At 56.5% G+C, this 27893-nt stretch overlaps 1 protein-coding gene across 6 annotated transcripts; it reads left to right on the top strand.

The window, feature by feature from the left end:
* Window positions 1–150: 150 nt before the first annotated feature.
* Window positions 151–18395, top strand: GRK6 (G protein-coupled receptor kinase 6). Of its 6 annotated transcripts, XM_085013767.1 has the most exons (17): window positions 151–375; window positions 4033–4128; window positions 5071–5183; window positions 5302–5379; window positions 5731–5831; window positions 6166–6258; window positions 6356–6419; window positions 6552–6692; window positions 6947–7137; window positions 7937–7974; window positions 8068–8157; window positions 10984–11192; window positions 11284–11421; window positions 16275–16412; window positions 16499–16633; window positions 16826–16827; window positions 17297–18395. In XM_085013767.1, exons 1-17 carry the CDS (start codon window positions 324–326, stop codon window positions 17403–17405), a joined length of 1788 nt encoding a protein of 595 aa, XP_084869893.1. In that variant the 5' UTR covers window positions 151–323; the 3' UTR covers window positions 17406–18395. The 6 variants fall into 6 exon arrangements, 5 of the variants coding, with proteins under 5 accessions (XP_084869893.1, XP_020940031.1, XP_020940033.1 ...); XR_014838002.1 differs by lacking the exon at window positions 16826–16827 and having other exon boundaries at window positions 8649–11192; XM_021084372.2 differs by lacking the exon at window positions 16826–16827.
* Window positions 18396–27893: the final 9498 nt, after the last annotated feature.

Here is a 27893-nt window from a genome sequence, read left to right as displayed (position 1 = left end):
TGAACGAATCCCTGTCTCTGGGGGCGGGGGATGATGAAGAAGTTGTCTAATGGGAAGACGGCGCGGGGAGCACCCGCCCGGTTATTGGCCAAGTAAAGTAAACAGTGGGCGGGCCGGGGCGGGCCTGGCCGGCGCCGGGGTGGCCCCCGGGAGGGGGCGGAGAGTGAGCGGCGGGCGGCGGCGGCCGGGGAGGCCCGGGAGGCCGCGGCGCGGTCACTGCGAGCCGAGCCGAGCCGCGCCGCGCCGATCGTCATCCGGCCCCGGCTCCCTCGCGCGATCCCGGCCGGCGGCGCGGCCCGGCGGGCCCGGCGGCGCCGCAGCCCATGGAGCTCGAGAACATTGTAGCGAACACGGTGCTACTCAAGGCCCGGGAAGGTGAGGCGATCGGGTGCGGAGAACGCGGTCGCGCGGCCTCCGAGTTCCGCTGGGCGCCCTAGTCGCCCGATCCCCTAGGGCAGCTCTCTCCGCGCCCAGCATTTCGCTCAGACAGGGGCCCTTCCGGCCCATGGTCCTTCTCCGCACCTGCCCCCAGGGAGCCGGAGCCCAGGAAAGGGCGGGGGTCAGGCCGCCGCCCTCACGGCGCGCGCGCGTGCGCGCGTTTGTGTGTGTGTGTGTGTGTGTGTGTGTGTGCGTGCGTGTGTGTATGAGGGGGTGAGGGAAGGAGAGAGGAAGGAAGAGGGAAGGGTGGGACCTCAGTCCTGGAAGCCTCTCCCAGGTGAGAGAGGTAAGAAGATGCCCCAGGAAGGGGCAGCCTTCCCCACGTGCCCCGGGCCCAAACTCCGGCGCCCAGCCTGGATCGGCACAAAGTTAGTGCACGGGTAAAAGGTTTGGAGAATGAATTAACTAAGACTCTGCAGTAGCATAGCCCACCCGAGGCGGGGAAAGCTGGTCACATAGACTACCAGCAAGACGTCCTCTTGCTCAGTGCCTCAGGACACTGGGGACAGAGGGGAATGGGTCACTGTTTTTGCCTTCAGGAAGCCCAGACTAGTGGGGCAGAGGGGCACAGAAATAACTGGAAGCTGAGCTCTGAAGGAAGGGAGCATGCTGGGCTGGTGGGACTGAGTGCAAGGCCTGGCACAGGGAGCTGGCGGGGTGAACCTAGTGTTGCTGAGCTTTTCAGATGTTACCAGGCACCTGCTCTATGAGGATCCTGGGGACACAGAAGGACCAGACTGGCCCCCATTGCCTTGTGGTCAGTCTGCTCCTCACCTGCCATTGACCACCTCAGTAATGTAATCACTGAACACCTACTCTATGTCCTGTCCTATCCAGGGTGCTGGGGACCAGCAGAGAAGACACTTCTTTTCGGAACTCTAGGGCAGGGAGGTCAGGGCAGTTTTTCTACTCTTTGATGGGCTTCCAGGCTGAAAGAGCCATCTGCTTCACCTTTCTGATCTATTTTACAAGTGGGAAACCCAGGCTCGGCTCAGGGACTAGCCCCCAGGATGCAATGAGACGGGTTGACCCAGGCCTACGACATAGGATGTCCCCAGCACAGTCTGTAGGAAAACCAGAGGAACCCCCAACTGGCACAGCATCTGGTGCCCCCTGCCTGCCCATTGCAGGTTGACCCTGGGGAGGTGCTGCCTGGAAATGGGCACAGCAGGCTGGGTCCTCAGTGCCCAGAGCCTTCCTTATCTCCTGTCCTTTATCGAGTCCTGGGGCTAGGCCTTCCTCCCAGCCTCTGGGGGCATCTGCCGATTCTGTTCTGCCTCGTCATCCAGCCAGCCAGGGAGGAGGGGTGGGGAAAGCCTGGCCAGACCTCCCTCCCCAGGGCTGTAGTCAGTTCAGTCCTACTGAGAGCAGTGCTTTGCCTGGCCAGAGAGTGTGGGCACTTTCTGACAGGCCATGGGTGATGCACAGTGGGTTATGGCCAGACTGGGACCCGTGTCTTGGCTGGAATATCTGAACTGGCTCTGCCCCTCCCACCTGGGTAGCTGTAAACAAGTCTCTTCTCTCTGAACTTCAGTAACTCTTTTTGTGAAAGAGTTGGGAATGGGAACTGAAAACTAAAGGAAGCCCCGCTTGTCACTGAGTCCTGAATCCTGGTCCATAGACCAGGTGCATCAGAACCCCTTCGTGAGTTGGGTAACAGCTTGGGCCGGGCTTTTGCCAGCTTCCTAAGTGATCTGAGGCTCCGAGTGTTTTGGGATTGTATGTATTCAGAGAACACCTGAGAGATGCCTTGCACATTTGTGGTGGGAGAGGAGCTTTGGTTGTGGTCCCAGTGAGCTGGATTGGACTCCTCCAGGCTTTGGGACTTTGGACAAATCGATTCATTTGAGGGCCTGTTTTCTCATAAGATTGGGCCGGGTCTGGCGGAGTTGCTGTGAGGATGAAGTGGGGTGGCACTGGGGGTCCCCCTTCCTTTCCCAGGCTCTCAGAGAAACAGGGAGCGGACCGGGCTGGGTGGGGAGGAGCCCCCTTGACTCTGGTGGCAGTTCCAGGACAGGATATTTGCATGTGACTCTTTGCTGCTGCCTTGATGTGGCTGGGAGGAGGGAGGAGGAAGTAACTGGTGGGGGTAGCAGGCGGATGGAGGGTTGGGTGAGGGACCTGCGGGGGTGGGGGCGGAGTTCCCCTTCTGGGGAGGCCTTGCCCTGGATTGGGGGTGGGGGGTCTGTTGCTCACTTACAGTGGAGCAATGACTGGCATATGCTGGGTGTGGGCTGCAGGAGAGCCGCTAGCAGGTTTCCCAATGGGTACCCTGCAAGACTTCCTCCTCCAGACAGCTTAGGTCAGAAAGCCCATCAGGGGACACAACCTTGCCCTATCCCTAGAAGATGGCTCCTCCTCCTGCACCACGTGCCTTCGGCCAGGCCAGATGGAAACAAAGCTGGGGAAACCACAGGGGAAACTGAGGCCAGGCAAGGGAAAGGGGTGGCTTGAGGTCGCCCTTGAGTTTCAGAGCTGGGGCCCACCTCTAGCCACAGCTCTGCTGGATACTGGATAGGCTCTCGGTCACCCTCACAATACCTCTGGAGATGGCTTTGGACCTCAAGTACACATGGAGAAATTGAGGTCCCTAGAGGACAAGCGATGGGCTTGAAGTGTAAAGTGGAAGTTCAAACCCAGGTCTGTGAGATTTCAAGACTCAGGCCCCTTCCACCATTTTCAACTCCATGACCCACAGGCCACAGCTGGCTAGCTCTTTAATGTGTTGTGTTTATTTGGCTACAGTGGGTTTTAAAATACAGGAACCAATCTTTCATATAACAGCCTGGACCCCCAACTGATTTTGAAAGTCAGAAGAGCTGGCCACCCTGAGCCAGCATTCCTGCCTAGAAACAGTCAAGCAATCAGCTGCAGCTACCCCTGTTCGAAGCGCAAGCCGAGTCTGGTTCACCACACGCCCTACCCCTCCCTGTTGTCTCCCATTTACCATACCCTGGCTCTGGCTCTGTAGGCATTTGCACTGCTACCCTGGTCTCAACAGCTACAATGAGGGGTCAGCTAGGTAAAATGGGGCAGGTACCCAGGAAAGCAGGGGTAGGCATCCTGAGTGCCAGCCTTCCTGGTGCCACTTTGAGACTCTGATAGCTCTGGTGCAGGGCCTGGAATAGAGGCCTGGAGCCTCCCTGGGCCCCAAGCTGCCCTTTGCCCCTGGCATCTCTCAGGCATGATCCCATGTCCTGGAACATCTCCCTCCTGGGCCATGACTTACACAGTTCTCACCACTGTCCTGTCCTTCTCTTTCTCCACCTGGGAAAGTCCTACCGGGTAGGAAGCAGCTGAGGCTTGCCAGAGCTTCCTGGAACCCCTCCCTCCCCCAGCCACCTGGACTCCATTGCCTCTCCTGGCTCTTCCAGCCCAGGAGCCCCTAGCAGGAAGGCCCAGGGGACCATGTGCGTCCTCCAGTGGGGACATGTTGGAGCATGTGGAAGGAAGGCCTGAGGTGCCTCCCAGAGTGGGTTTGGCCTAGGTCAGGCCCTGAAGGCCTCTGGACCGCACTGAGGGTGGCCGGGAGGCCATAGCAGGACTTGAGACCCAGTGCCTGACCCAGCATCCGTTTGCTGTTTACTCCAACAGGCGGTGGCGGGAATCGCAAAGGCAAAAGCAAGAAATGGCGGCAGATGTTGCAGTTCCCCCACATCAGCCAGTGTGAAGAGCTGCGGCTCAGCCTTGGTGAGGCCTGAGTAGAGACTGGGGGGTGGGGCAGGGGGGCAGTGCCATGCAGAGGTGAGAGGATCCTGCTGGTGCCGGGGCAGCCCCCCTGGAGACTTTGCTTTGGGGTGGAGGACCGGGTTGAGGGGTTTCGGGGAGCGGAGAGACTGAGGCTGCACCACCCAACCCAGTTTCAGTTCCTGGGCTTAGGATGGGTGGAGGGCAGAGAGCACACAGGACAGCAGGGGGCGGTTGGGGTAGGTGTTGGAGGGGGTGGGACGGGGTCAGATTTGAGGCCATCTGCGGGAAGCAGCGGAAGGGAGGGCCAGGCCCGGATGAGCAGGGCTCAGAGGACGGAGGGTGTGGCGGGGGCTGGAGTCAGCCCACAGATCAACTGCCCGGGGAACCCCAGGCCTGTGCTCAGCTCCACCCAGCCCTGTCCTGGGGGTGCCCAGCAAAGCCTTGATCAGAAGGACCCAGGCCCCCTCTGACAGCCTGCACGTGGGCTGGGAGTACCATCCCCGGGTCGGAGGCCTAGCCTCGAGCTTGCCGGAAGCCACAGCTTCCTCCCACACTTTCGCCAGGCAGGCAGCAGGTGTGGGCTGGGCCCGGGCCGGGCCGGAACCTCACAGACCGCACCCAACCCCAGCACTGTGACGTATGCAAGTGGTGTGAACCAGGACACAGCGGCCGGAAGTGAGGACCCAGGCCCTGGAGCCATACTCCTGGCTGTGTGACCTTGGGCTAGTCACTTAGCCTCTGGGCCTCGGAGTCCCAAGCTGTGATGGCAATAACAGTAGTGCCACCTCAGTGCTGTGGTGAGGGCTCTAAAGGAGATAACGGTTGCCATACTGGGGGGCCGGAAGCTGTTGGTGGGGGCCCCGGGCCTGGCAGTGTGGACAGGAGCGCCCTGCCAGCAGGCTCCAGGTCCGGGAACCCAGCGGCTCCCACCTCTGCCTGCAGAGCGTGACTACCACAGCCTGTGCGAGCGGCAGCCCATTGGGCGCCTGCTGTTCCGAGAGTTCTGCGCCACGAGGCCCGAGCTGACCCGTTGCACTGCCTTCCTGGACGGGGTGGTGAGTGCAGCCCAGCCCAACATCGAGGGTGGGCAGGGGTCTCAGGCCATGTGTGCCTTGTCTCCCCACACCTGTTTCTCCACCCAAACCCCAAGCTGCTCTGCCTCCCACCCTGCAGGCTGAGTATGAAGTGACCCCAGATGAGAAGCGGAAGGCATGTGGGCGGCGGCTGATGCAGAATTTTCTGAGCCACACGGTCAGTGAGCACTGATGGAGGGATGAGGGCAGAGCTCAGCGATGGGGAGAGGAATGACCACAGTCTGGGCAGAGACTGCCCTGGAGCTGCTCCAGGCTCACTGGGCAGCTCTGTAGGCATGGAGCCCAGCAGGGTGGGCCAGGGCTCTGGGCCCCGCAGCCTGCCAGCAGCTCTGTTTCATGCTGCCTCAAGGGGAGCGGCAGGAACCAAGGTCAGCAACTGGGCAGGCTGATGCACCGCCAGCTGCAGCCACCCCTAGCAGAGGCCTGAGATCTCTGCCGTGTCTGCCCTGGGAGTGGGCAGCTGGCCGAGGGACCCTTCTGCACTCACCTGTGTGTGGCCTGTCCCCAGGGTCCTGACCTCATCCCCGAGGTTCCCCGGCAACTGGTGACTAACTGTGCCCAGCAGCTGGAGCAAGGGCCCTGCAAAGACCTCTTCCAGGAGCTCACCCGGTAAGCCTCTCCTTGCCCACAGGCTGAGCACTGTGTCCTGAATAGGGGGCTTCTGTGGACCCAGAAGGCTGCAAACAGTTCAGCAGCTGGTGAAGGAGCTCAGCCTCTCACCCCAGCCTTGCCCCTGCTGTGTGGCCTTGGGCAGGGTGCCTCCTCTCTGTAGCATCCACGGCTTCAGCACAGGATGCCTGCCCCCTGCCTAAGTGGGTTAGCAGAAGGGTTGGCCGAGGACAATGCCTTTCCAGCTGAGCATACACATAATGGGGGGCCTGGCCCATCAAGCTGATAACCTGGGAAATCAGGGGCTGACCGGCAGGCTGGCCCTTCTCAATAGGCTGACCCATGAGTACCTGAGCGTGGCCCCTTTTGCCGACTACCTCGACAGCATCTACTTCAACCGTTTCCTGCAGTGGAAGTGGCTGGAAAGGTGAGTTCCTTGAAGGCTGGGCTAGTGTGGGCCAGGTTGCTGGGGTTCTCACGGTCCCTGCTCAGCTAGCCTCTGCTCCCTGACCCCTTGCCCACAGGCAGCCAGTGACCAAAAACACCTTCAGGCAGTACCGTGTCCTGGGCAAAGGCGGCTTTGGGGAGGTGAGTGGCCAGGCCAGAGCCCGGCAGAGGGCAGGGCTGGGGTAGGGTGGGTCCTGACCACCTCCTTCCCAGCTCTGAGTCCCAGTAGCCCCAAGGAGAGCATAACTGGTCCCCATTTGGTCCTGGCTACAGGTATGCGCCTGCCAGGTGCGGGCGACAGGCAAAATGTATGCCTGCAAGAAGCTGGAGAAGAAGCGGATCAAGAAGCGGAAAGGGGAAGCCATGGCCCTCAATGAGAAGCAGATCCTGGAGAAAGTGAACAGTAGGTTTGTAGTAAGTACAGACAGGAGACCCCTCCCTTCTCCCGGCCACATGCTGCCCTCCCCACTCACTGGACCAAGGTCTCTTCCCACCCTGCCCCCAGAGATGCCTGGGAATGGTGGGTTTGGGGTGTTGACACCTGGCCTGGGGAGCAGGCTGGGCCCTGCAGAGTGGCACTAAGAAGGATTTGGGGGGTGGCTGGCACCAGTCCCACCACCAAATGGCCCATGGCCCCTGTTTGAAAGCTCGGGTCCCCCTGGCCCTAGGTGAGCTTGGCCTACGCCTATGAGACCAAGGATGCACTGTGCCTGGTGCTGACGCTGATGAACGGGGGCGACCTCAAGTTCCACATCTACCACATGGGCCAGGCTGGCTTCCCAGAGCCGCGGGCAGTCTTCTATGCAGCGGAGATCTGCTGTGGCCTGGAGGACCTGCACCGGGAACGCATCGTATACAGGTCTGGGACACAGCCCTCCCAGCCAGGGGCTACAGAGGGATGTTGGTGTGCTGGGGCTGTCACTGTGGGCGCAAGTCTATGGGCCCTGGCTGGGGGCTCCACATCCACGTTAGGCTCAGAACCCAGGCTCTGGGGTCTGGTTGACCCATGTGCAAATCCTGGCATTGTCACCCCTCTCTGTGTGACCCTGGCCAGTCAGCTCTCTGCTCCCAACACCATTTCCTTTTCCTGGGAAGCAGAGACTATAATTCTTGCCTTGCAGGTTGTAGGGAATGAATGAGATAATGCTGTTAGGTGTACAAAGCCCAGCATACAGAGCACACAGCTCTGCTTAGCCGGTGATAATTTCATTTGGGCCCCACAGCAGCCCCATGATGAGATGGATGAGTAGCCCCATTTGGCAGATGGAAAAAGTATAGAGTCAGCCACCAAAGTGGAGGAAGGGCAGAAGCCCCTTGATACTAGGGGTGAGCAAGGCTGCTGATAATATCCAGGAAGTCCTACCCCCATCCCTGTCCCCCATCCTTCTCACCACTGCCCCCCGCCACCCCTGCCCAAGGGAGCTGCCTTCCACTTGCCTAGCGAGTTGCAGGAGTGCTGGCTGCATAGATCCTCTATCTGCTTCCTCGAGTAGGGGCTGCCGGGTGGGAAGGCAGGGCTCTCTGGCCTCTGGCAGCAGAAGGCTCCTACAGCTTGCGGCACATCCCACTCTGGGAGGCAAGTGAGCTGGGCAGGGATGGTCCCATCTGGCTGCCTGGCAAACTGAGCAGCATCTGACCCTGACCTTCTCTCCCCACAGGGACCTGAAGCCAGAGAACATTCTACTGGATGACCATGGTGGGTGGGTGGGGCCACAGGGTCGGGGGGTCGGCGGGGGGCGGTCTGGTCCATCTGTCTAATGGGCCTCCCTGCTTCTCCACCCACATCCAGGTCATATCCGCATCTCTGACCTGGGGCTGGCAGTGCATGTACCCGAGGGCCAGACAATCAAGGGCCGTGTGGGCACCGTGGGCTACATGGGTGAGTCTCCCTTCCCCAGCCCCCTAGGCTCCTGGTTTTTTTGCTAATCCCACACCTTCCGTTTGGAAGTCTCCTGTGCCTCAGAATAGAAAGAGCTGATGTTCCTCTTTTATGGATGAGAAGACCAAGACTCAGCTGGGGCCCCACACACTGCGAATCCACAGCATTCACTCACTGCATATTCACTGAGCTCCATTTGTTTTGTTTTGTTTTGTTTTTGCTTTTTAGGGCTGCACCCGAGGCATATGGAGGTTCCCAGGCTAACGGTTGAATCAGAGCTATGGCTGCCGGCCTACGCCACAGCCATAGCAACGTAGGATCCAAGCTGCATCTGCAACATATACCACAGCTCACGGCAATGCCAGATCCCCAACCCACTTAGCGAGGCCAGGGATCAAACCTGCATCCTCATGGATGCTACTCAGAATTGTTTCCACTGTGCCACAACAGGAACTCTCTTTTCTTTTTTTTTTTTTTTTTTTTTTTTTAAGGTCACACTCAGGCATATGGAAGTTCCTGGTTCAGGGATTGAATCCGAAGTGCAGCTTTGAACTATGCAATGCTGGATCCTTTAATCCACTGTGCCAGGATCAAACCCAAGCCTCCTCAGCGACCCAAGCCACTGCAGTCAGATTCTTAACCCACTGCACCTTATCGGGAACTCCTCACAGCTTCTTCTACTGCCCAGGCCTGCAGGTGGCTACCAGTGAAGAACGAAAGATCTCACACCTGTTCCCATGGTCCCAGTCCTCGGCTCCCCAGAGCTGCTCACACTTGGGGTGGGAGTGTCATCTGTAGTGGGAGCCAAAATGTGGCCCTGTATTCTCCTTGGGACGACATGACTGGGAGACCGAGCTTCTTAGGGCTCCACCTCTTCCTTGTTAGGTATCCTTGGCCAGACATTCTGCTTCTCCCAGCCCCACTGTCCCCAACTATGAAGTGATCATCATATCTGCTCCCAGGGTTGCCTTGAAGATGAAAAGAGGCAGTAGAGGCAAAAATCCCCACACACCAGGCAGTCGGTATTCAGCAAATGATTTGCCTTTTTCCTCTCTCTGATATTAAATTCCAGAGGTTGCAAAGTAGGCCTAATTTGGCCTTCATCTTTATTTAAATCAAATTGATTTTGTCTTTTTTTTTTTTTTTTTTTTATCTAGGGCCACACCTGCAGCATATGGATTTTCCCAGGCTAGGGGTCTAATCAGAGCTATAGTCACTGCCCTACACCAGAGCCACAGCAACGTGATATCCTTGCCGTATCTGTGACCTACACTGCAGCTCACAGCAAAGCCGGATCCTTAACCCACTGAGCAAGGCCAAGGATCTAACCCACAACCCCATGGTTCCCAGTCAGATTCATTAACCACTGAGCCACGACAGGAACTCCCACAAATTGATTTTAAAACCATTTGAGGACTTCCCACCATGGTGCAGTGGGTTAAGAATCTGACCTCAGAGTTCCTATTGTAGCTTAGCAGGTTAAGAACCTGACACAGTGTCCATGAGGACACGGGTTCAATCCCTGGCCTCACTCAGTGGGTTAAGGATCTAGCATTGCAGCAAGCTGTGGCATAGGTTTGCAGATGAGGCTCGGAACTGGCATTGCCTTGGCTGTGACATAGGCCAACAGCTGCAGCTCCTATTCAACACCTGGCCTGGGAATTTCCTGCAGCCCTAAAAAGAAAGGAATCCAACTGCAGTGGCTTGAGTCACGGCAGAGGTGCAGGTTTGATCCCCAGTCCTGCACAGTGGGTTACCCTGTCCAGTGAGTTAAAGGATCCAGCATTGCCATAGCTATAGCAGAAATAAATGGCAGCTATGACTCAGATTTGATCCCTGTCCTGGGAACTTCCATATGCCACAGGTGCCCATGGCCATTAAAAAAAAATAACCATTTTGAGTCCTTGCTCTGGCTCAGTGCGTTAATGACCTGGCTTGTCTCTCTGGCGGCACTGGTATGATCCCCAGATTCGTACAGGATTACCAGTACCAGATTAAGGATTCAGCATTGCTGCAGCCACGGCAGAGGTCACTGCTGTGGCTTGGATTCAATCACTGGCCTGGAAGCTTTCATATGTTGTGGGTATAGCCATTTTAAAAAAAAAAAAATTTGGTGTTCCGGTTGTGGCTCAGTGTGTTAAGAACCTGACTAGTATCCATGAGAATGCGGATTCAAATTCTGGCTCCTACTCAGTGAGTGGGTTAAGATTCGCATTGCTCTGGCTATGGCGTAGGCTGGCAGCTGTAGCTCCAGTTTGATCCCTAGCCTGGGAACTTCCATAGGCCACACCTGTGGCCCTATTAAAAATTTTTTTTGAATTAGTTGCCAACATTTGATAACCCAGTCAGCTTCATGGTTAAAATATGGATTTCTTGGAGTTCCCGTTGTGGCTCTGTGGAAACGAATCTGACTAGTATCCATGAGGATGCAGGCTCGATCCCTGGCCTCACTCAGTGGGTTAAGGATCCCACGTTGCTGTGAGCTGTGGTATAGGTCGCAGATACAGCATGGATCCCGCATTGCTGTGGCTGTGGTGTAGGCCAGCAGCTATAGCTCTGATTCAGTCCCTAGCCTGGGAACCTGCATATGCCTCGGGTGCAGCCCTAAAAAAAAAAAAAAAAAGACCTGGCTCCCTGCAGGGCCGCAGTACCTCCCTATGATGAGATGTGTGCTCTCCTACTCACCCCAGTGGTGGTGGCTGCCTGGCTGGTGCTGGCAGTTGTCTGAGCTGGTCCCCCACCTTAATGTGCTTGTCGGGCATTTCTGGGGCTCCAGGGCTCGATTCACCTCTTGCCCAGTCTTAACACCTGTGCTGTCCTGCCCAGCCCCAGAGGTGGTGAAGAACGAAAGGTACACGTTCAGCCCAGACTGGTGGGCTCTGGGCTGCCTCCTGTATGAGATGATCGCAGGCCAGTCGCCTTTCCAGCAGAGGAAAAAGAAGATCAAGCGGGAGGAGGTGGAGCGCTTGGTGAAGGAGGTGCCCGAGGAGTACTCGGAGCACTTTTCTCCGCAGGCCCGCTCGCTCTGCTCCCAGGTACCGCAGCCAGAGGGAGGCCCAACTAGCCAGGGCTGGGGCTGGGGGCACCTCTCCTGGGGCTACCCTGACTGCTCCTGCCCTGCTGCAGCTCCTCTGCAAGGACCCTGCTGAGCGCCTGGGGTGTGGTGGGGGCGGTGCCCGAGAAGTAAAGGAGCACCCCCTCTTCAAGAAGCTAAACTTCAAGCGACTGGGAGCTGGCATGCTAGAACCGCCCTTCAAGCCTGATGTGAGTGCTGGGCCAAGCCTGGGCCAGGGCCAGGGGCTCTTGGAGGATTGGTTGGGACCCCTTTAGTGCAAGTGTCAGAAAACTGGCTGGAGTTCCCATCATGGCCCAGCGATAATGAATCCAACCACTATCCATGAGGATGCGGGGTTCGGTCCCTGGCCTCACTCAGTGGGTTAAGGATCCAGAGTTGCTGTGAGCTGTGCTGTAGCTTGCTGATGCAGCTCAGATCCTGAATTGCTGTGGCTGTATAGACTGGTGGCTGCAGCTCTGATTTGACCCCTAACCTGGGAACTTCCACATGCCGCACGTGCAGCCCAAAAAAGCATACACACCAAAAAAAGAAAGAAAAAGAAAACCTCAGTGGCTTAACCAATAAGTCAGAATTCACCGGCTCATAAAAAAGTTCCAGGATAGGTCTGGCTTTTGACATACCAGATCCGGGGCTCCAACAATGGAAGAATTCTCTTCTTTTTCCCTCCTGGTCAGTGTGCAGCCTTCTCTCTTGGGCAGCTGTCCCCAGGGTGGGCCAGGCCTGCAGCCTAACAGCTCAGCCACCCCAGTGAAAGTGCCTCTTGACCACATGCCCAACACTACTACCTCACTCCTGGTTTCACAACCGAGGTTTCTTCCTTAGCCTCCTACTTCTTTGCTCTCTCTCTTCCCATTTCTTATCTATAGACCCTGAAAGGCCCTTTACAAGACATTAATTGCCACCACTTAAAAATCAGTTTTCTGGAGTTCTTGTGGTAGTCCAGCAGTAACGAACCTAATTAGTATCCATGAGGATACGGGTTCAATCCCTGTCCGCGGTCAATGGGTTAAGGATCCAGTGTTGCAGTATAGGTCATAGACACGGCTCGGATCTGGCATTGCTGTGGCGTAGGCTGGAAGCTGTGGCTCCGATTTGACCCCTAGCCTGGGAACTTCCATGTGTGGCCCTAAAAAAAAAAAGAAAACAAACAAAAAAGTGCCTCTTGCCCAATAACTTCAAGAGAAGTCCTAAAAGGAAAAAAAAAAACAAGACCTCAGGCTGATGCTCATTACCTGATTGCTCAGAGGCCCTCATCGGCCACACCTGGGTCATATGCTCACCTGAGCCACTGCCAGTGTGGGAGCTCGGTTCCCCAAAGGAAAGCCAAGATGCCTTGCCAGCAGCTGGTAGGGCCATTGGGCTGGCAGACTGTCTCTGCCCTTCGCATCTGGCAATATCAACCTCCCGTTGGTGGGCAGACACTCCCACATGTAGAAAGTCTCCCTCATTTACTGGGCATCTCAGTGGGTCAGGCATCCTACTGGCAGAAATGTCCTCAAGTTATCAGATTCCAAGTGGCAAAAACCCAACTCAGACGTACACGCGTGGTAGAGCTTATTGGTTCCTTTGGACAGAAAGTCCCAGAGTAGGGCCAACGTCAGGGTTTCACACTGTTCCCAGGGTTCCATTTCTTGGCTCTGCTTCAACCCATCAACTGTTCTCCCGCTGAGTTCAGGCTTCTCTGTATAGAGTCACAGGGAAGGTTCTGATTGGCCAAGCTTAGGTCGTCGGCTTTTCCTTCTCTCATGGGAAAGAAGGCTGGGTCCTGTGACTGATGGTTCACCAGGAACATGGGAGAGGCAGGAAGGTGATGGCCAGGCCAGGTGGGTGGCTGTCAATCATGCATGTGATTGTTTATTCATTCAACAAAAATCGGGGTGCCCATATGTGCCAGATCTCAGAATTAATAGGGTCAATAGGGACTTCCCATCGTGACTCAGTGGTTAACACTCAGTGGGTCAAGGATCCAGCGTTGCTGTGAGCTGTAGTGTAGGTCACAGGCGCAGCTCAGGTCTGGTGTTGCTGTGGCTCTGGCGTAGGCCAGCAGCTGCAGCTCTGATTTGACCCCTAGCTGGGAACCTCCATATGCCGCAAGTGCAGCCCTAGAAAAGAAAAAAAAAAAAAATAGGGTCAATAGGATCCAGTTCTACCTTCACGTTCTAGTGGGAAGACACAGCAAAATAAACCAGTAAGTGCAAAGGAATGGTGGGGGTGGGAGTGTTTTCAGACAGGATGGTTAAGCAGAAGCCTAAAGTATGTGAAGGAGGCAGCCGCGCCAGGACTTGCGGTGTGAGCATTCCAGGGAGAAGGAATAGCCAGGCATTGAGGTCCTGGTGAGGGGACCAGCTTTGAGAGGTAGAACAGCAGCAGAGGCCACTGTGATTGGGGTGAGCGTGTGCAGGGGAGGGGGTGCATGGTCTTAGGCTAAGTGTGTCAGGGGGTCTTTGGGGAATGTGAAGTGTCCATGGGGGCACATAGAGCAAGAGAGTGGGCGAGGGAGACCAGCTAGGGGGCTGCTGCCTCTGCAGGACTGCATCATGTGGGGGGGCCCTGCCACTCAAATTTACTATTTCCCTCGCATATCATCTCAGGTAACCTCGAAATCATCCCATTGCCCCTCTGTCTTTCATTTAAAGTTACGGAGGGACTTTCTGTTGTGGCTCAGCGGTAACGAACCTGACTAGTATCCATAAGGGACTCAAGTTCAATCCCTGGCCTCACTCAGTGGGTTAAGGATCCAGCATTTCTGTGAGCTGTGGTGTAGGTCGCAGACTCAGAGTGTAGGCTGGTATCTGCAGCTCCAATTCAGCCCCTAGCCTGGGAACTTCCATATGCCACACGTGCAGCCCTAAAAAGACCAAAAAAAAAAAAAAAAAAAAGAAGAAGAAGAGTTCCTGCTGTGGCTCAGTGGGTTAAGAATCCGACTACAGCAGCTTGGGTCGCTGTGGAGGCGTGAGTTCAATCTTCCCCCGGTGCAGTTGGTTAAACGGCGTTGTAGCAGCTGTAGCCTAGGTCATAGCTGTGTCTCAGATTCAGTCCCTGGGCAGGGAATTTCCATATGGCACAAGTATGACCATTAAGAAGAAAAGTTAGGAGTTCCCGTCGTGGCGCAGTGGTTAATGAATCCGACTAGGAACCATGAGGTTGCGGGTTCGGTCCTTGCGCTTGCTCAGTGGGTTAACGATCCGGCGTTGCCATGAGCTGTGGTGTAGGTTGCAGACGCGGCTCGGATCCCGCGTTGCTGTGGCTCTGGCGTAGGCCGGAGACTACAGCTCCGATTTGACCCCTAGCCTGGGAACCACCATGTGCCGTGGGAGTGGCCCAAGAAATAGCAAAAAGACAAAAAAAAGAAAAAATGTTAGAAGATAAAGAAGTTCCTTAGTGGCCTTTCCTGTAAGTTTAACTTGTAGAAGCAGCAGATGAAAAAGCATGCTTGATGATGACATAGCTTTTAATAGCATTATTGAGATTTAATTCACATGCTATACAACACACTCCTGTATTAAAGTATGCAATTAAATGGCTTTTAGCATATTCAGAGTTGTGCAACAATCACCACAATCAGTTTTAGAACAGTTTCTGAGTTCTCTGGTGGCCTAGTGTTCATTGTCACTGCTGTGGCACAGGTTCAATCCCTGGCCCAGGAACTTCTGATGCTTCTGGTGCAGCCAAAAAAAAAAAAAAAAAAAAAAGTTAGGGAATTCCTGTTGTGGCACAGTGGGAACGAATCTGACTAGGAACCATGAAGTTGCAGGGTTGATCCCTGGCCTCCCTCAGTGGGTTAAAGATCCAGTGTGCCTATGAGCTATGGTGTAAGCCACAGACGTGACTTGGATCCCGTGTTTTTGTGGCATAGGCCGGCAGCAGTAGCTCCAATTTGACCCCTAGCCTGGGAACTTCCATATGCTGCAGGTCCGGCCCTAAAAGGACCAAAAAAAAAAAAAAAAAAAAAAAAAAAGTAGAGCATTTTCATCACTCCTCCTGCCAGAGAACCCCATACCCATTAGCAGTTGTTCTCCATTCTCCCCTCCTCCTCCTGGCCCCTGAGAGCCACTAGTCTACTTTATGCCTCTCTATATTTGCCTGTTCTGGACATTTCGTATTAATGGTCTTATACAATATGTAGTCCTTTGTGACTGGCTTCTTGCACTTTGCATGTTTTCAAGTTTCAGCAGTTTTGTAGCTTTTATTGGTACTGTGTACCTTTTTATGACTAAATAATATTCCATTGTATGGATATACTACATGCTGTTTATTCATCAGTTGACTGACATTAGGGTAGTTTCCACCTTTTGGCTATGGTGAATAATGCTGTTTCGAGCATTCACATACAAGTTTTCATGGGGACGTTTTCATTTATCTGGAGTATACACCTAGGAGTAGAATGCTGGCTCATATAGTAACGCTATGTTTAACCTTTTGGTTAAACTTTTGAACTGCCAGAGTGTTTTCCAAAAAGCAGCTGTACCGTTTTACATGATGATGTTTTAATTGACATTCTTAACAGTGGGAAACGATGTAAAGATGAAAAAGAAGTGGCTTTCTGGAGGGAGCTGGGCTCCCAGCAGGGAGCTGGGCTATAGGGAGGTGAGAGGACTGTTCTAATCCTCTCTTGGCTATGAAGCAGGAGGGTTGGAGGAAGCCGTTAGACATCCCAGAGGACCCATCATCTCTGGGCCCTGCATGGGGAACCCAGCTGATGGGGTCAGCTGAGATTCCACCCAGTTGCACCCAGGCAGCCTCAGGGGTACATGTTACTGATTCCACATGGCACTGTAGGGGCTGGTTGGCTGCAGTAGTTCAGCTCTGCAGCCCTGTCAGCCAGGGAGCAGTGAGGGATAATGGTCCCCAGTTTACAGAGGGGAAACTTGGGCCGCTGAGAGAGGGAACTGCTGTGCTCAGGAAATGAATGGAACCCCTGGGTTTTTGACTCCAAACCAGAGAGCTGCAAGGGTCTGGGCACAACCAGCCCCAGCTCAGGGTGTGGGTGGGTGTGGGTGTGGGTGGCGTTCCTTTCTGACTACTGCCTCTGTCCCCTCAGCCCCAGGCCATTTACTGCAAGGATGTTCTGGACATCGAACAGTTCTCCACAGTTAAGGGTGTGGAGCTGGAAGCCACTGATCAGGACTTCTACCAGAAATTTGCCACAGGCAGTGTGCCCATCCCCTGGCAGAACGAGGTGGGGGCCTGCCCAGCCAGTGGGGTGGGCTCCAGAGGGGCGGGCCCTTATGGGGCCAGTGCTCACAGCTGCCTGTTCTGTGGCAGATGGTGGAGACTGAGTGCTTCCAGGAGCTAAATGTCTTTGGGATAGATGGCTCAGTTCCCCCAGACCTGGACTGGAAGGGCCAGCCGCCCGCACCTCCCAAGAAGGGACTGCTGCAGAGGCTATTCAGTCGCCAGGTAATCCCCAGCAGTGTTCTCCCTGGGCCCCCAGCCTGGCTGCAGGGGACGGTGGGTGGGAGGCAGAGCCAGTGCCCACATGCGCGGGGAATGGGCATCCCCTAGCCGTGTCGGCGGTGCCCAGGGTCTCTGGCCTCGTTCCCACCTGTCCCCCACCCCTGGCTGGGCTCACGGCCTCTTTTCTCTTTCCAGAGGTGAGCAGTGTGGGCTCCCCGTGGGTTGGCCTTGCTGCCTGGCCTCGGGGAGCCACAGACAGCCCTTCCATGGCAGAGGCGAGATGTGGGCGAAAGAAGTCTGGTGCCCGCTCCCACCCCCCTCCCCACTGCTTCTGTGCCCCGCACCCTGGCATCTGCAAGCTGCTAGCCTTGCTTAGCCGTCTGTGTCCCCGTGCCATGCCTCCGCCAGTCCCAGGGGAGAGGGCCCTGGCCGAGCCCGGGGTCCGCCTGGTCCCCCTTACTTCAGCCTGTTGTGAGCCGCCTCTGCACTGATGTCCACATATGTCGGGCTGGAGCTGCTGCTCCAGGGCCCTCGTGGGGAGCCCCCTCCTCAGAGCACGGCCCGGGCAGCTCCCGGTCTGCCCGGGCGGCGCCGGCCCGGTGACAGCACTGGTGGCTAATGGCACCCGCTCTGCCTCTCTTCCTCCGTGTCTTCCCTGCCCTCCAGGACTGCTGTGGGAACTGCAGCGACAGCGAGGAAGAGCTTCCAGCCCGCCTCGAGCTCCCCACCCGCCTCTAGCCCCCAGCCTGAGGCCCCCCCGGGCGGCTGGCGGTAGCAGCTACTCGGAGCGCTGTTTACAGTTTTGCACAGTGGTCTTCCCCATTGTCCACTCAAGTCGTGGCCCGGGGAACGCAGCCAAGTGGTCCCCAGTGCCCTCTGCCCCTCAGCCCCTGGTCTGGCTGAGTTTGGCAAGGCCTGGGCTGTCCCTGGGACAAAGGTGCGTCCCTTCGGCTCTTGTCTGTGGAGCTCGGGGCTTTCTGTATTTATGTCTTTGTACGAATGTATATAGCGACCAGAGTGTTCTTAAGACCCACCCTGGAGCAGGCGGAGGGGCCGCTGCCAAACTCCAGGCTCCTCAGGCGCGGCTTGGACGGGTGACACTGGGCCAGGCCAGGCCCCTGAGCCCCCAGCACTGTGCTTGCCACCGCTGACCTCTGAGTGAGACTCGTGCCTGCCCCTGCCGCCCTGGGTTCAGGCTGTCTGCCTCTGGGGCCCAATGCTGTTCCTTCTCAGCACTTGTCAGAGCTGGATCTGGGGCCTCCGTGTCCCCTAGGCCTGTGCCAAAGTGTGACCAGAGATTGGGCTGACCCTGGGACCCCTCAGTCCACTGCCCAGGCTGTTCCAGATGGGTCTGCCTCTGCCTTCCAGCTCCCGGGGCACCTCGTCCCTCTTGCAGAAACACCCCATCCCAGGCCATAAGAAGGTGGGGCAGGGATGTCCCTGGCCAACCCTCAAACATTCCAGACTCCCCTCATAACAACAAACACATGTGCCCAGCAATAATCCACCCCTCCCTGTGTGTGTGTGTGAGAGAGAGAGAGAGAGAGAGAGTGAAGGGGGAGCAGGCTGAGGCTGTGTGCCTGCACCCCCAGGCCCCAGCCCTGGTCCTTCCCAGACTGTGATGGCCACCCTGGTCCCAGTGTTAGGGTAGCATGGGATTACAGGGCCCCAGTTTTTCCATATTTAAAGCCAATTTTTATTACTCATTTCGTCCAGTGTAAGCTGCCATGTGTCTCTTTGTGAATACAGTCTGAGCACAAACCTGGCCAGCTGCCCCTGCCTGCCTCTTTCTTACCCCTGGTGGTCCGGGGGTCTTCTGGCCCTGCTGGAAGTGGGAAGGGATTGGAAATGGGGCTGGCAGCTGCTGCCCTTCCAGCAAGGCCTAAGAGCCCCCTGGCTGATCTTGGGGTAACCTCTTCAGGCAGCCAGGCTTTGGTGCCCTCTGGGCCTACCAGCTTCCTGAATGGGGTGAAGCCTGAGGGAAAAGCCTTGGGTCTTCACTAGGGTGCGGGTCTGGCTCTGCCTGTGCTGGAGAGGCAGGCTCAGCTGGCAGGGTGCTCTCCAAGGCCACGGTGGCCTAGCTGCCGGGTGTGGGTTTGGGGCAGCCTGGGAGGTGAGGTGGGAATGGCTGTTAGGAACACCTGCCCAGTCTGTCTGACCTGACACCTGCTGTGTGCTTTGCCGGGGGGCCAGTGCACTTGTATTAGAAGCACTCATCTGCTCTGCCTTTGAAGCAGGAAATGTGGCTGGGCAGAGGTGGACAGTGGTGATGCTGAGAGTTAGGCTGTGGCAGTGGTAGGTGGGGACCGGCCATGTGGGCATCAGGGAGGATTCTCTAAAGGTGGCAGTTGAGCTAGGTCCTGAAGGAGACATTCACCTGGGGGAAGGAGGACCCGGGGAGCATTCTACCTGTGGGGGTGACGTTGACCACAAGTGTGTCCCAGATCTCACAAACCTGTTCCTTGTCCGTAGCCTCCCAGTAGCCCCAGCTGCCAGGAATGCCCTGTAACCACCATAAGGGTTCCTTGCCTCTGCGCTGGGCACCTGGTGCCGCAGAGGCCACATGAGCTTTGCAGTTGGACAGTTCTGGGTTCAAGTCCCAGCCTGGCCACTTTTCAAGCTGGCTTTCCATAGGCCCTTCAATGTCTAAAAAAAGATGAGTGTGATACTTGCCACCTGACAGGACAGCTGTGAGAATCCACTTAAGCAGCCAGTTTATCTCCTTAAGCCCCTGGGTCACTGGAAGGACTTGCCTGGGGAGTGGGTGCCTGGCTGACTGCTTTCTGAAGAGCAGGCAGAGATTCCAAGCACCAACTTAGTAGAAGGGGCCTCTGGTGGCAGCTTTTGATGGTGTATGAACCATTGCTTCTAGTAACTTGAGTGAATAAGGTTAGGGAGAGGGTCTTACCCAGGTTTTCCAGCTGGTGAGTGGCTGATACTGGGTAGAGAGAAAGCCAGCTGAAGATGAAGAAGCTGGCGATGAGACGTTAGGGCCTGAGGTGCTCCAGGTTCTGTTGCAGGAGTTGGGGGAAGATAGGCAGAGGCCATGGCCCAGTGCCAGGCAGGTGTACAAGGGTGAGTGCTAGGTAGATGGGTGGGTCTAGACCTCCCACCAGGCTCCTCTTGGGCTAGGTAGGCACCCAGGGAACTTGGCTAGAGTTCAGCCCACCTTAAAGTTCTTACCACAGTGGATCCTTGGCAGAGGAAACTCCCAGAACTTGCTTCCCAACAAGCCTTCCCCAAGCTCCTCCCCATTCAGCTCTATGATGGGAGCTGGGGACCCAGATGGAGATGAGGCCCCCTGCCAACTTGCAGCTCAGTCTGGTGGGCAGGCAGACGTGGGAACAGTGGGACCTGGTGTGATCAGCACTGTGGCAGAGATGATTCTAGAGCTGGCAGGCCTAGGACTGCCACAGGGCTGGGGACCAACACCAATGGGGGGGGGGGCTTGTCACAAAGGTATTAAGTTGGTACCCCTCCCAGGATACAGAATCAGATGTTCCCAGGGGGAGGAGCCAGATGGACGGTCTAGAGCCTTTAGTGGTTTAGGATGGCGGAACGTGGGGTAGGGGTGGAAGAAGGGGGTAGCTGGAGCCAAGGTCAGCGAGATCAGCCATAGGGGGCTTCGAAGGCTGTGTTAGGATGAGGAGCAGTCCTGAAGAGTTTTAGGTTGTTGTGTCAGGGTGTTTGCCTAACATCTATAAAGCACCCCATGTTTCTTTTGGGTAAACTGCCCTCTTGGTCCTTGTGATTTAGATGGGACTGGGCTCGCACCCCCTGCATACACATGCACCCAGAGCATGAGACCCAGGTGTGGCTGTAAAGGATCTTTGGTTGCAAGTGACAGCTGTCCTAAAGCTAACTTAGAAAGTGTTAAGAAGTTACAGAAGACCTGATGGACAGGAAGAACAGGAACTGAGGCAGCTTTGGGATCATAGTTGAAGATCCCATTCTCATCGGGGACAATGCCCAGAAGCAAGATACTACAGTCATGTCTATGTCTTTGCATCACTGAGCTCAGTTCCAAACCCAAGGAGTCCAAAGGGTCAGGCTGGGAACCTACCCACTGTACTTTGGGGGAGCAGGGCACTTGGGTTCACAGACCCACCACGATGGCACCCATAGGGTGCAATGAGTCCCCCTAAGAAATCAGGGTGCCCCCCCAAGCTACTGTGTGGCTGAAGACCCAGTATCCCCTTCCTCATACCTTCATTGGTTCACCTATGGACACTCGGCTAAGACCAATTCAAAAGAGCCTGGGGGGTTGCTAGAACTGTGGGGGGAGAATTGGGATCCTCAGTTCCTCTGGGGGTGGGTGGCAGGACATAAGCCTAGCGCTGTGGGATCATCCTCACTAACCACCTGGGGGGAAATTTGCCTGAAAATGAAAACTGAAGAAAACTGAGTGGAGAGACGATACATCCCTCGCACCACTGCTGGGACAGCTGGAAGCAATTGTGACCACTCTAAAGTCTACCCTTGGGCTTCCCAATTACATGAGCCAAATGCCTTTGGGCTAAAGCCCATATGTTTTGGGGTTCTGTCACTTGCAACCCCCAAAATGTCCCAGCTGATATGATGGTGGAAGATCACCCTAAGTATGGTGGAGAGTTGGGACTGGAAATGAAGAACCCAGTTAAGAGGCTGGGGGACACCCAAGTTCAAACTGGGCCTGGATAGTGGTGTCCTCACTAGAGCTCACCTCTGTTCCCTGAGGATGAGCAGAGCGCATGGAGGCCAGGGCTATGGATCCAGCACTAGGTTCTCCCTTTGCTACTTCTTACTAGACCTGTGGTGGTGTGTAATGGGGACACAGGGGGAGTAGGCCATGTATTTGTGAGTTGGAGCCACATTGGGGTGCCTGCCTGCTCCAACCCCTGCCCACTGCGAGTGTGCAGTGACTGTCAGGATATGGCCAGGGCCTGGACACGTGTGCACTTGCTCTCCGGGTTGAGCTGTGTGTGTATGTGTATCAGGTTCTCGGTCTCAGCTGCTTGGCTCAGCATCTTGTGTGCGCGACCCACGATCGTGTGCACCGGGTCTGCCAGCGTGTGCCCGGTCCGGACAGCCTGTTGCCAAGAGCTGTGCGGCGTGGCACGGGCATTCCCTTTGCAGGGTGAGACCGGCGCCCCGCCTGCCGAGACTCGGTGTGGCAGGTGAGCGCCAGGACCTCCGCCTTTCGCTCCTGGGACAGCCTCCTTGGCGGCGAGTGACAGTGGGTGGGGGCCCTCTGCCAGCTGCCGCGCGCGCGCACGCCGGGCTCGGTACGCGCCGTGTACGCGCCCGTGCGCGCGCCCCGCGGCTCCAGCCCAGCGCTCGGAGCCGCCTTCGCTGCCACAGTCAGCTCCCAGGGGCCGCCGCCGCCTCCCCCGGGCCGGGGGCTCTGTCCGTGGGGCCCGCGCCGCTCGCCCCGAGCCAGGAGGACGAGCTCGAGGAGGATGCCTGGGCCCGTGAGTACCGCGGCGGCGGGCCGGGCGGGCCCGGAGCGCGGGCGGAAGATGGTCCCGGGGCTGAGCCCCTCCCCGCGGCCGGCTCCGCGCCCTGGCCCCGGGTCGCTGCCCCGGACCCCCGCCCCGGCCAGCCCCTCCCCCAGCCCACACCGAAGGGAGGAAGGGCGGGAGGGAGAGGGAGGGCGCCAGTGAGCCAAGGAGCCGGAGCGGGGCGGGAGCAGCCACCGGTTCGCTTGGAAACGGTTGCCACAGCAACGGGGTTGCGCTCCCCGGCAACGCGGCTGCGGGGCGGCGACGCCCCCTCCCCCTTCCTCCACCCCAAGAGGGGGCGCAAGGAAAAGGGGACTACCCCTCTCCCGGTGGGGAGAACTTCGCTCCTCCGGCCCGCCTGGGTGTGCCTGCCTCCACAGCCGTCGAGGGTGGGGGTGGGGGGCGAGCGGCCCCGTGGGCACGAGCTGTCTCCCACGTGGCTGCAGTCGTCGCAGCAGGGCTCCTTGGGGTGGCTGCAAACGTGGGGGCGGCCCAGCCCCTAGGCCTGCCGCAAGAGGAGGCAGCATAGGTCCAGGGTCTGTGCCCTGCCACCCCCACCGCAACCCCCATCCCCTGCCTGCAAAACGACTTGACCCAAGAGTTGGGTGCCCCAGAGGCGATGTTCCCTACCTAGGGAGAGGAAGGAAGCTCGCATCCCTCCTCATGGCCAGAGCATATGCCAAACCGGGGCCCGCGGTTGGTCTCTGCACCTTTTCCCAAGCCACCATTCTCCGGGGAGGGGCGCCAGCAGCGTGGGCAGGAGCAGAGGAAAGGATGCTGCTGACCCAAGGAAGCTGAAGCCTAGGCCAAATGGGGGCACCCCGGCCCATTGTCTGAATCACAAGTGTCCCTTTCTTGTCCGAGCACAAAGCCCAGACTGTCCTGGGTGGCGTGCAGGTTGGCCAGCAGGCAGGCCAACACCACATGGAGATGCTCTGTCCTCCAGGGGAGCTCCCCTGGGAGGAGAATGGCCGCTGAGTCAGAGGAAATGACCTCTGGCTCCCCTCCCAACCTCCCCTCAGCGGGCAGCATGCTGGGGAGAGAAATGGTCCTCCTGCCAGCTTTCCTGGCCTGACTCAGCAGTTGCCAGCCCCGACCACAGGCCTTGGACCCAACACCCCAGTGACCACAACCACACTTGGGTTTCCTGTTCCATCAGGGAGGTGCCCTGGGTACCAGAGGTTACCATTATTCTTGGGCATTTGAGGCCTTGGCATAAGATGCCCTTAGATGGATGGTGTCAGGCCTGAGTCTCCCACAGACAAGAGTGCCTTTGCAATTACTCACAGGCTCCTTTCCTTCTGTTCCTGCTCTGTATGAGACCTGTGTTGAGTGCGCTGCATCCATTATCTCCTAGTCCTTACAATTGTACAAGGTAAGTTTATTATCCCCATTTTAGAGAGGAGGACTCCAAGGCTCATGGAGGTAAAGCGACTTACTCAAGGTCACACAACCAGGAAGTAGTGGAGCTAGGCTTCCAGTGCAGGTTACTCTGCTGGCCTGGCCCCTCTGCTTGCTACATACTATCTCTTACCACCCTGGCAGAAAAGATCTGTGAAGCCTTCTAAAGGAGCATCCTTAACCTTCCTCCACTTTCCTCTAATGAAGAAATTCCCTGTCTTTTAGGCCTAGGTACACCTTTCCTTCTTCCGGCAAAATCAGCCAGATTCTCGTTCCCCTAGATGCTCTATAGGGGCCATTCTCCTGGGCTGCCTCCTTCCTTCCCTCCCTCCATCTTCTCTCTCTGGAGGAGGCTGAGCAGTAAGGGCTACCTCAGTCACCTGGGGGACCCCCAAGGCCCTAATCCTTAGCTCCTGGGCTCTGTGGCCTGGTCAGCTTGCAGCCCTGGCTATAGCAGAAGGAATTTAGCAATGGTGGGCCCATGCAGTGCTGGCCCCTGTGGGTGCTCAGTGTAGCTCAGGGGTTGAAAACCCAAATGCCACCAGGGCCCAGGTGGACCAGAACACTAGTCAGTGTTCACCAAGTGAGAATGTGAACTTGGTATGACCAGCCTGTCCAGTTTCCAAGGTGAGCCAGAAATCTAGACTTTTAGCTAAAAATCTCCTGGTTTTTCAATGTTGGCAACTAATTGTAATATTTAAAAAAAAATGATTGTGGACCAACAGAGTATGTCTATGAACTGTGTCCAACCTGAGAGTCACGAGGCTGAGGCCTCTGGTCCATGGGAAAGAGATGGCAGTTTTGGCCAGACCACCTCCAGGTTTGTGTAGATGTGGCACCACAAGCTGGTTTCCACATTTGAGCCTCTTGAGGCTGCAAGGTGCTTGGATTTGGGCTGTCACGAGCAGCAGTGTATGTTCATCTCGAAGTATTTTCACACCCCCATCAGTTCTGCTCCTCCCTTGGCGCAGCCAGGCAGGTCTCATCATCTCAGTCTTGCAGGTGAAGGAACTTCAGCTCAGGCCTGGGACTAGCCGGGATGGGGTTACACAGCCGGGGCAGGACAGAAGCAGGATTTGAACCCAGGGCTCCCCGCTCAGTGCCCTGTGTGTTCACCAGGCTGCCCCACAGAAGAGGGTTTCATTACCTCTGCTTCCTGTCCACCCTCCCCTGCCCCTGAGGTGTGGCCAGCTCCCTTGGAGGGGCAGATCTGGGGACAGTAGACCCCAACCCACTAGAGCCCCAGTCTCTGTTGTCCTATTTGCAGTCTCCCAAGCCCTGGGTTTGTGGCCCGGTGCCGAGGCTGGGTCACAGAGATGCTGCCAGCAGGTGAGGGTGCAAAGCCAGTACACTGGCCTTGCTGGAAATGAAGCTCTGGCCAGCTCCATGCCTGGCCAATTATGACATCTGGGACAGTCCTTGTCATCTCTCTCTGGTTTCAGTTCCTCTGTCTTGGTGTGGGAGGAGTGTAGAAATGTCACCAGTGCCTCCCTGAAATGCCCTTCCTGCCAAGACGGCAGGCTCTGCAGTGGCCTGGACTTCACAAGCCCCCGGCCATGTGGGCCTGAGCTGGCCCCAGCTCCTTGCCTGTAGGATGGGGATGGCAGCCGCTCCCTCCTGGCCAAGGAAATGAACCTGAAGAGGTTAGTAGGGGGCTTGGCACATGCAGAACATGCAGGACAGGGGAGAAGTCATCGTCTCCTACCCCACCCTCATTCCACTCGCCACACTCTCCCCCTCTCTCCATCCCTCGGCCTGAGTTCCTGTCCCTTCCCTTGACCAGCAGCTCTGGCCTCATGTCCAAGGCTTCCCCTTGTGACTCAGATCCCCTGTTGTTTGGGATTCCCTGTGTCCACTGCCGAGCCCCTAGTAGATGTTCCATGCTGACTTTTCCTTTTATTCACATGGAGGTATGGGTCCTGGCTCCCTTATACACCTCCCTGCCAGGGCTGAGAACTGGTGATGGCTTCTTTCTCAGTGACATTTTGGGGAATGGCCAACATTTCCCAGGAATGCACAGGATGCCAACCCAGCTCTTGAGATGTTCCCTTGTCTCAGAGCTAAAAGACCAAACAGATAACTGGATGCCTCCAGTTACTCCTTCCACAAGTGGTTTTTGAGCTACTACATGCCAGATGATCGAGACAGATGCAGCCTCTTGTGTTGGACATAGGCCACAACAGAACTCTGTGATTGGGCTTCTCATCCAGCCCTGGGGCGGCAGGGAGGGTAGCTGGAGGCTGACATGTCCATAGAAGTAAGTGACAGGTGAGGCCAAGAGGCTGAGGAGCAAGTGTTGGGGCAAGAGCAGTGAGGCTGTGTTGCAGCTGTGTCCGGAGAGGGCCTGGGGCCACAGGCAATGTGGAGAGTGGCAGGCTGGGCAGGAGCAGAGCTGGAGAGAGAGTGGTGGCAAGGGTGGTAATGGGGGCCCAAGTGAGAGATGACAGTGGCCTGACCAAGCCAACACAGGGGGACCAAAGGAAGTGGACCGATGAAGACAATGCACTGAGAGTTAAAAACAGGATTTGGAGTTCCTGCTGTGGCACAGCAGGATCTGTGGTGTCTCTGCAGTGCTGGGTTGCAAGTTCCATCCCCAGCCTGGCACAGTGGGTTAAGGATCCAGTGTTGCTGCAGCTGCAGTATAGGTTGCAACTGCAGCTCGGATCTGATCCCTGGCCCCTGGAAACTCCATATGTCTTGGGGCGGCCAAAAAAGAAGCAAAAACAAACAAAAAAAACCCCAGGGTTTGGCAGCTGGAGTAAATGGCAGGCCCTTTGTTGAGATAAAATACCTGGCAGCAGATCTGTGGGGTCTAAGGTTAGGGCGTCGAGGTCTTTCATGCAGAGGAGCAGAGTGGGAGGTGCCCTCAGCAGTGCATCAGGCCCCAGAGTAAGAGATCCGTGTGACCCTGGGGGTCATATCTCTTTGAGCCAAGTGTTCTCATCGGTCAAATGGGCAGGATATGCGCCTAGTTCACAGGGTGACTGAGAGAACTCTGTGTGCGCAACTCTGGGGCCAAGCATGCCTTGAGGAGGCGCACCTCTGCACCCCCAGCTCCGAAGCTGCGCTCAGCAGCACTCACATTTCTTGGGCATCTCCAAACCCTTTGCGTGGATTAGCTCACTCTTTTCCAAGGTCACTGATGAGGGAACCGAGGCAACATGGAGGTTAAGAAGCTCACCCCCCAGCTCTCGCTCCCATCCCCCAGCTGAGTGTGTGGCCTAAGAAAACCCTCCAAAGCGATATGCTCACAAATTCCACAAGTACATCAAGAAGGAATCTTGAAAAGTGTCCAAATAATTCACAAGAAGGTGAGAAAGAGGAAACAAACAGAAAGCAAATCGCAAAACGGCAGACTTAAGGTTGAGTCCTTTTGAAGACTCTGCTCCCAGCCCACAGTCAGAGGTGGCATTTGCTAGGGACCAGACATGTGTCGGGGCGGAGGTGAGTGGCTGTGAGCAAGAGGCAGGCTCTTCATCTGAAGGGCTGCCCAGGCCTGGGCAGGAGTATGCACAGGGTGTGAAGGGTAAAGGAACAGCCCTTTGGAAAGGCTTTGAGAAGCTTGGCTTGGTCAGAAAAAGCACTTGGAAAGGTCTGAATGAATCCCTTGATGTTTATATAGAGAGCACCTGCTGTGGATTAGATGTTAACTGAGTGGCACCTGTGGGCCAGACACAGGGCAGGATCCCTTCCCCCTGGGCCTGCAGGAGCTCCAGGGTGAAGCAGCAGCCCCGGGGTGAATGTTGTGGTCCCCACTCCACACCAAACCGGGCTTCAGAGCCAGTGTGGGGTCAGTGGGTCAGCTCAGCTGTGTGACCTTAGGCAGCCTTCCTCTCTCAGACCCATGGCGGCCTGGTCAGCAAAGTGTGGCAGTGGTTCTTGCCTCTTGGCTGGGATTTAGCTGAACTAGAAATAAAAGTCCATGCCAAGGACTGTCTACTATGTATCAGGCTGGTTCTAGGCACCCTCCATGCAGAATCTTACGTGATCTTCAGTACCGCCTTCTCACTGGGAGTTGTACCCATCTGATAGATGAGACAGGCTGAGAGGTGACAGTGGTACCCAGTGGGTCTTGTGGTTGGCCTACCCCAGTTTGTCCTAATGCCCACTGAGCTGAACTGGGCCCCTCAGGACACAGTCCCTGTGCTTTGCTCCTTGTTAACCCCAGAACTGCCATTCCATCACTCCTTTACCTTACAGCCTGTTGAATTGACGGCTGGTCACCAGAAGCCCTGGGACTTTAGTGGGAAGGAATAGAAAGGCGCCTTTGGGCTACAAACTGGCCAGGCTGCCCAGTGTCCCCATGGCTGCCAGGCTCTCATGTCCTGAATGCTCACACGCACCTAGTTACGTCTCATCACTTAGGGGAAAGTGTTTCGACA

This window comes from Sus scrofa, chromosome 2 (genome assembly GCF_054392235.1).
Source record: "Sus scrofa isolate SSC_HxYL_T2T_F1_AM1 chromosome 2, Sscrofa_HxYL_maternal_Yorkshire_Landrace_v2.0, whole genome shotgun sequence".
Lineage (NCBI taxonomy): Eukaryota > Metazoa > Chordata > Mammalia > Artiodactyla > Suidae > Sus > Sus scrofa.
The sequence above is the reverse complement of the archived record's forward strand: the minus strand, read 5'-3'. Positions and strand labels throughout refer to the sequence as shown.

Bases quoted from the DNA above. Each gene is read 5' to 3' on its own strand.
- GRK6 (XM_085013767.1), top strand. From the start codon at position 324: ATGGAGCTCGAGAACATTGTAGCGAACACGGTGCTACTCAAGGCCCGG. The intron at 7,138-7,936 runs GTCTGGGACACA...CTCTCCCCACAG, and splicing joins CGGGAACGCATCGTATACAG to GGACCTGAAGCCAGAGAACA. The intron at 16,413-16,498 runs GTGGGGGCCTGC...GTTCTGTGGCAG, and splicing joins CCATCCCCTGGCAGAACGAG to ATGGTGGAGACTGAGTGCTT.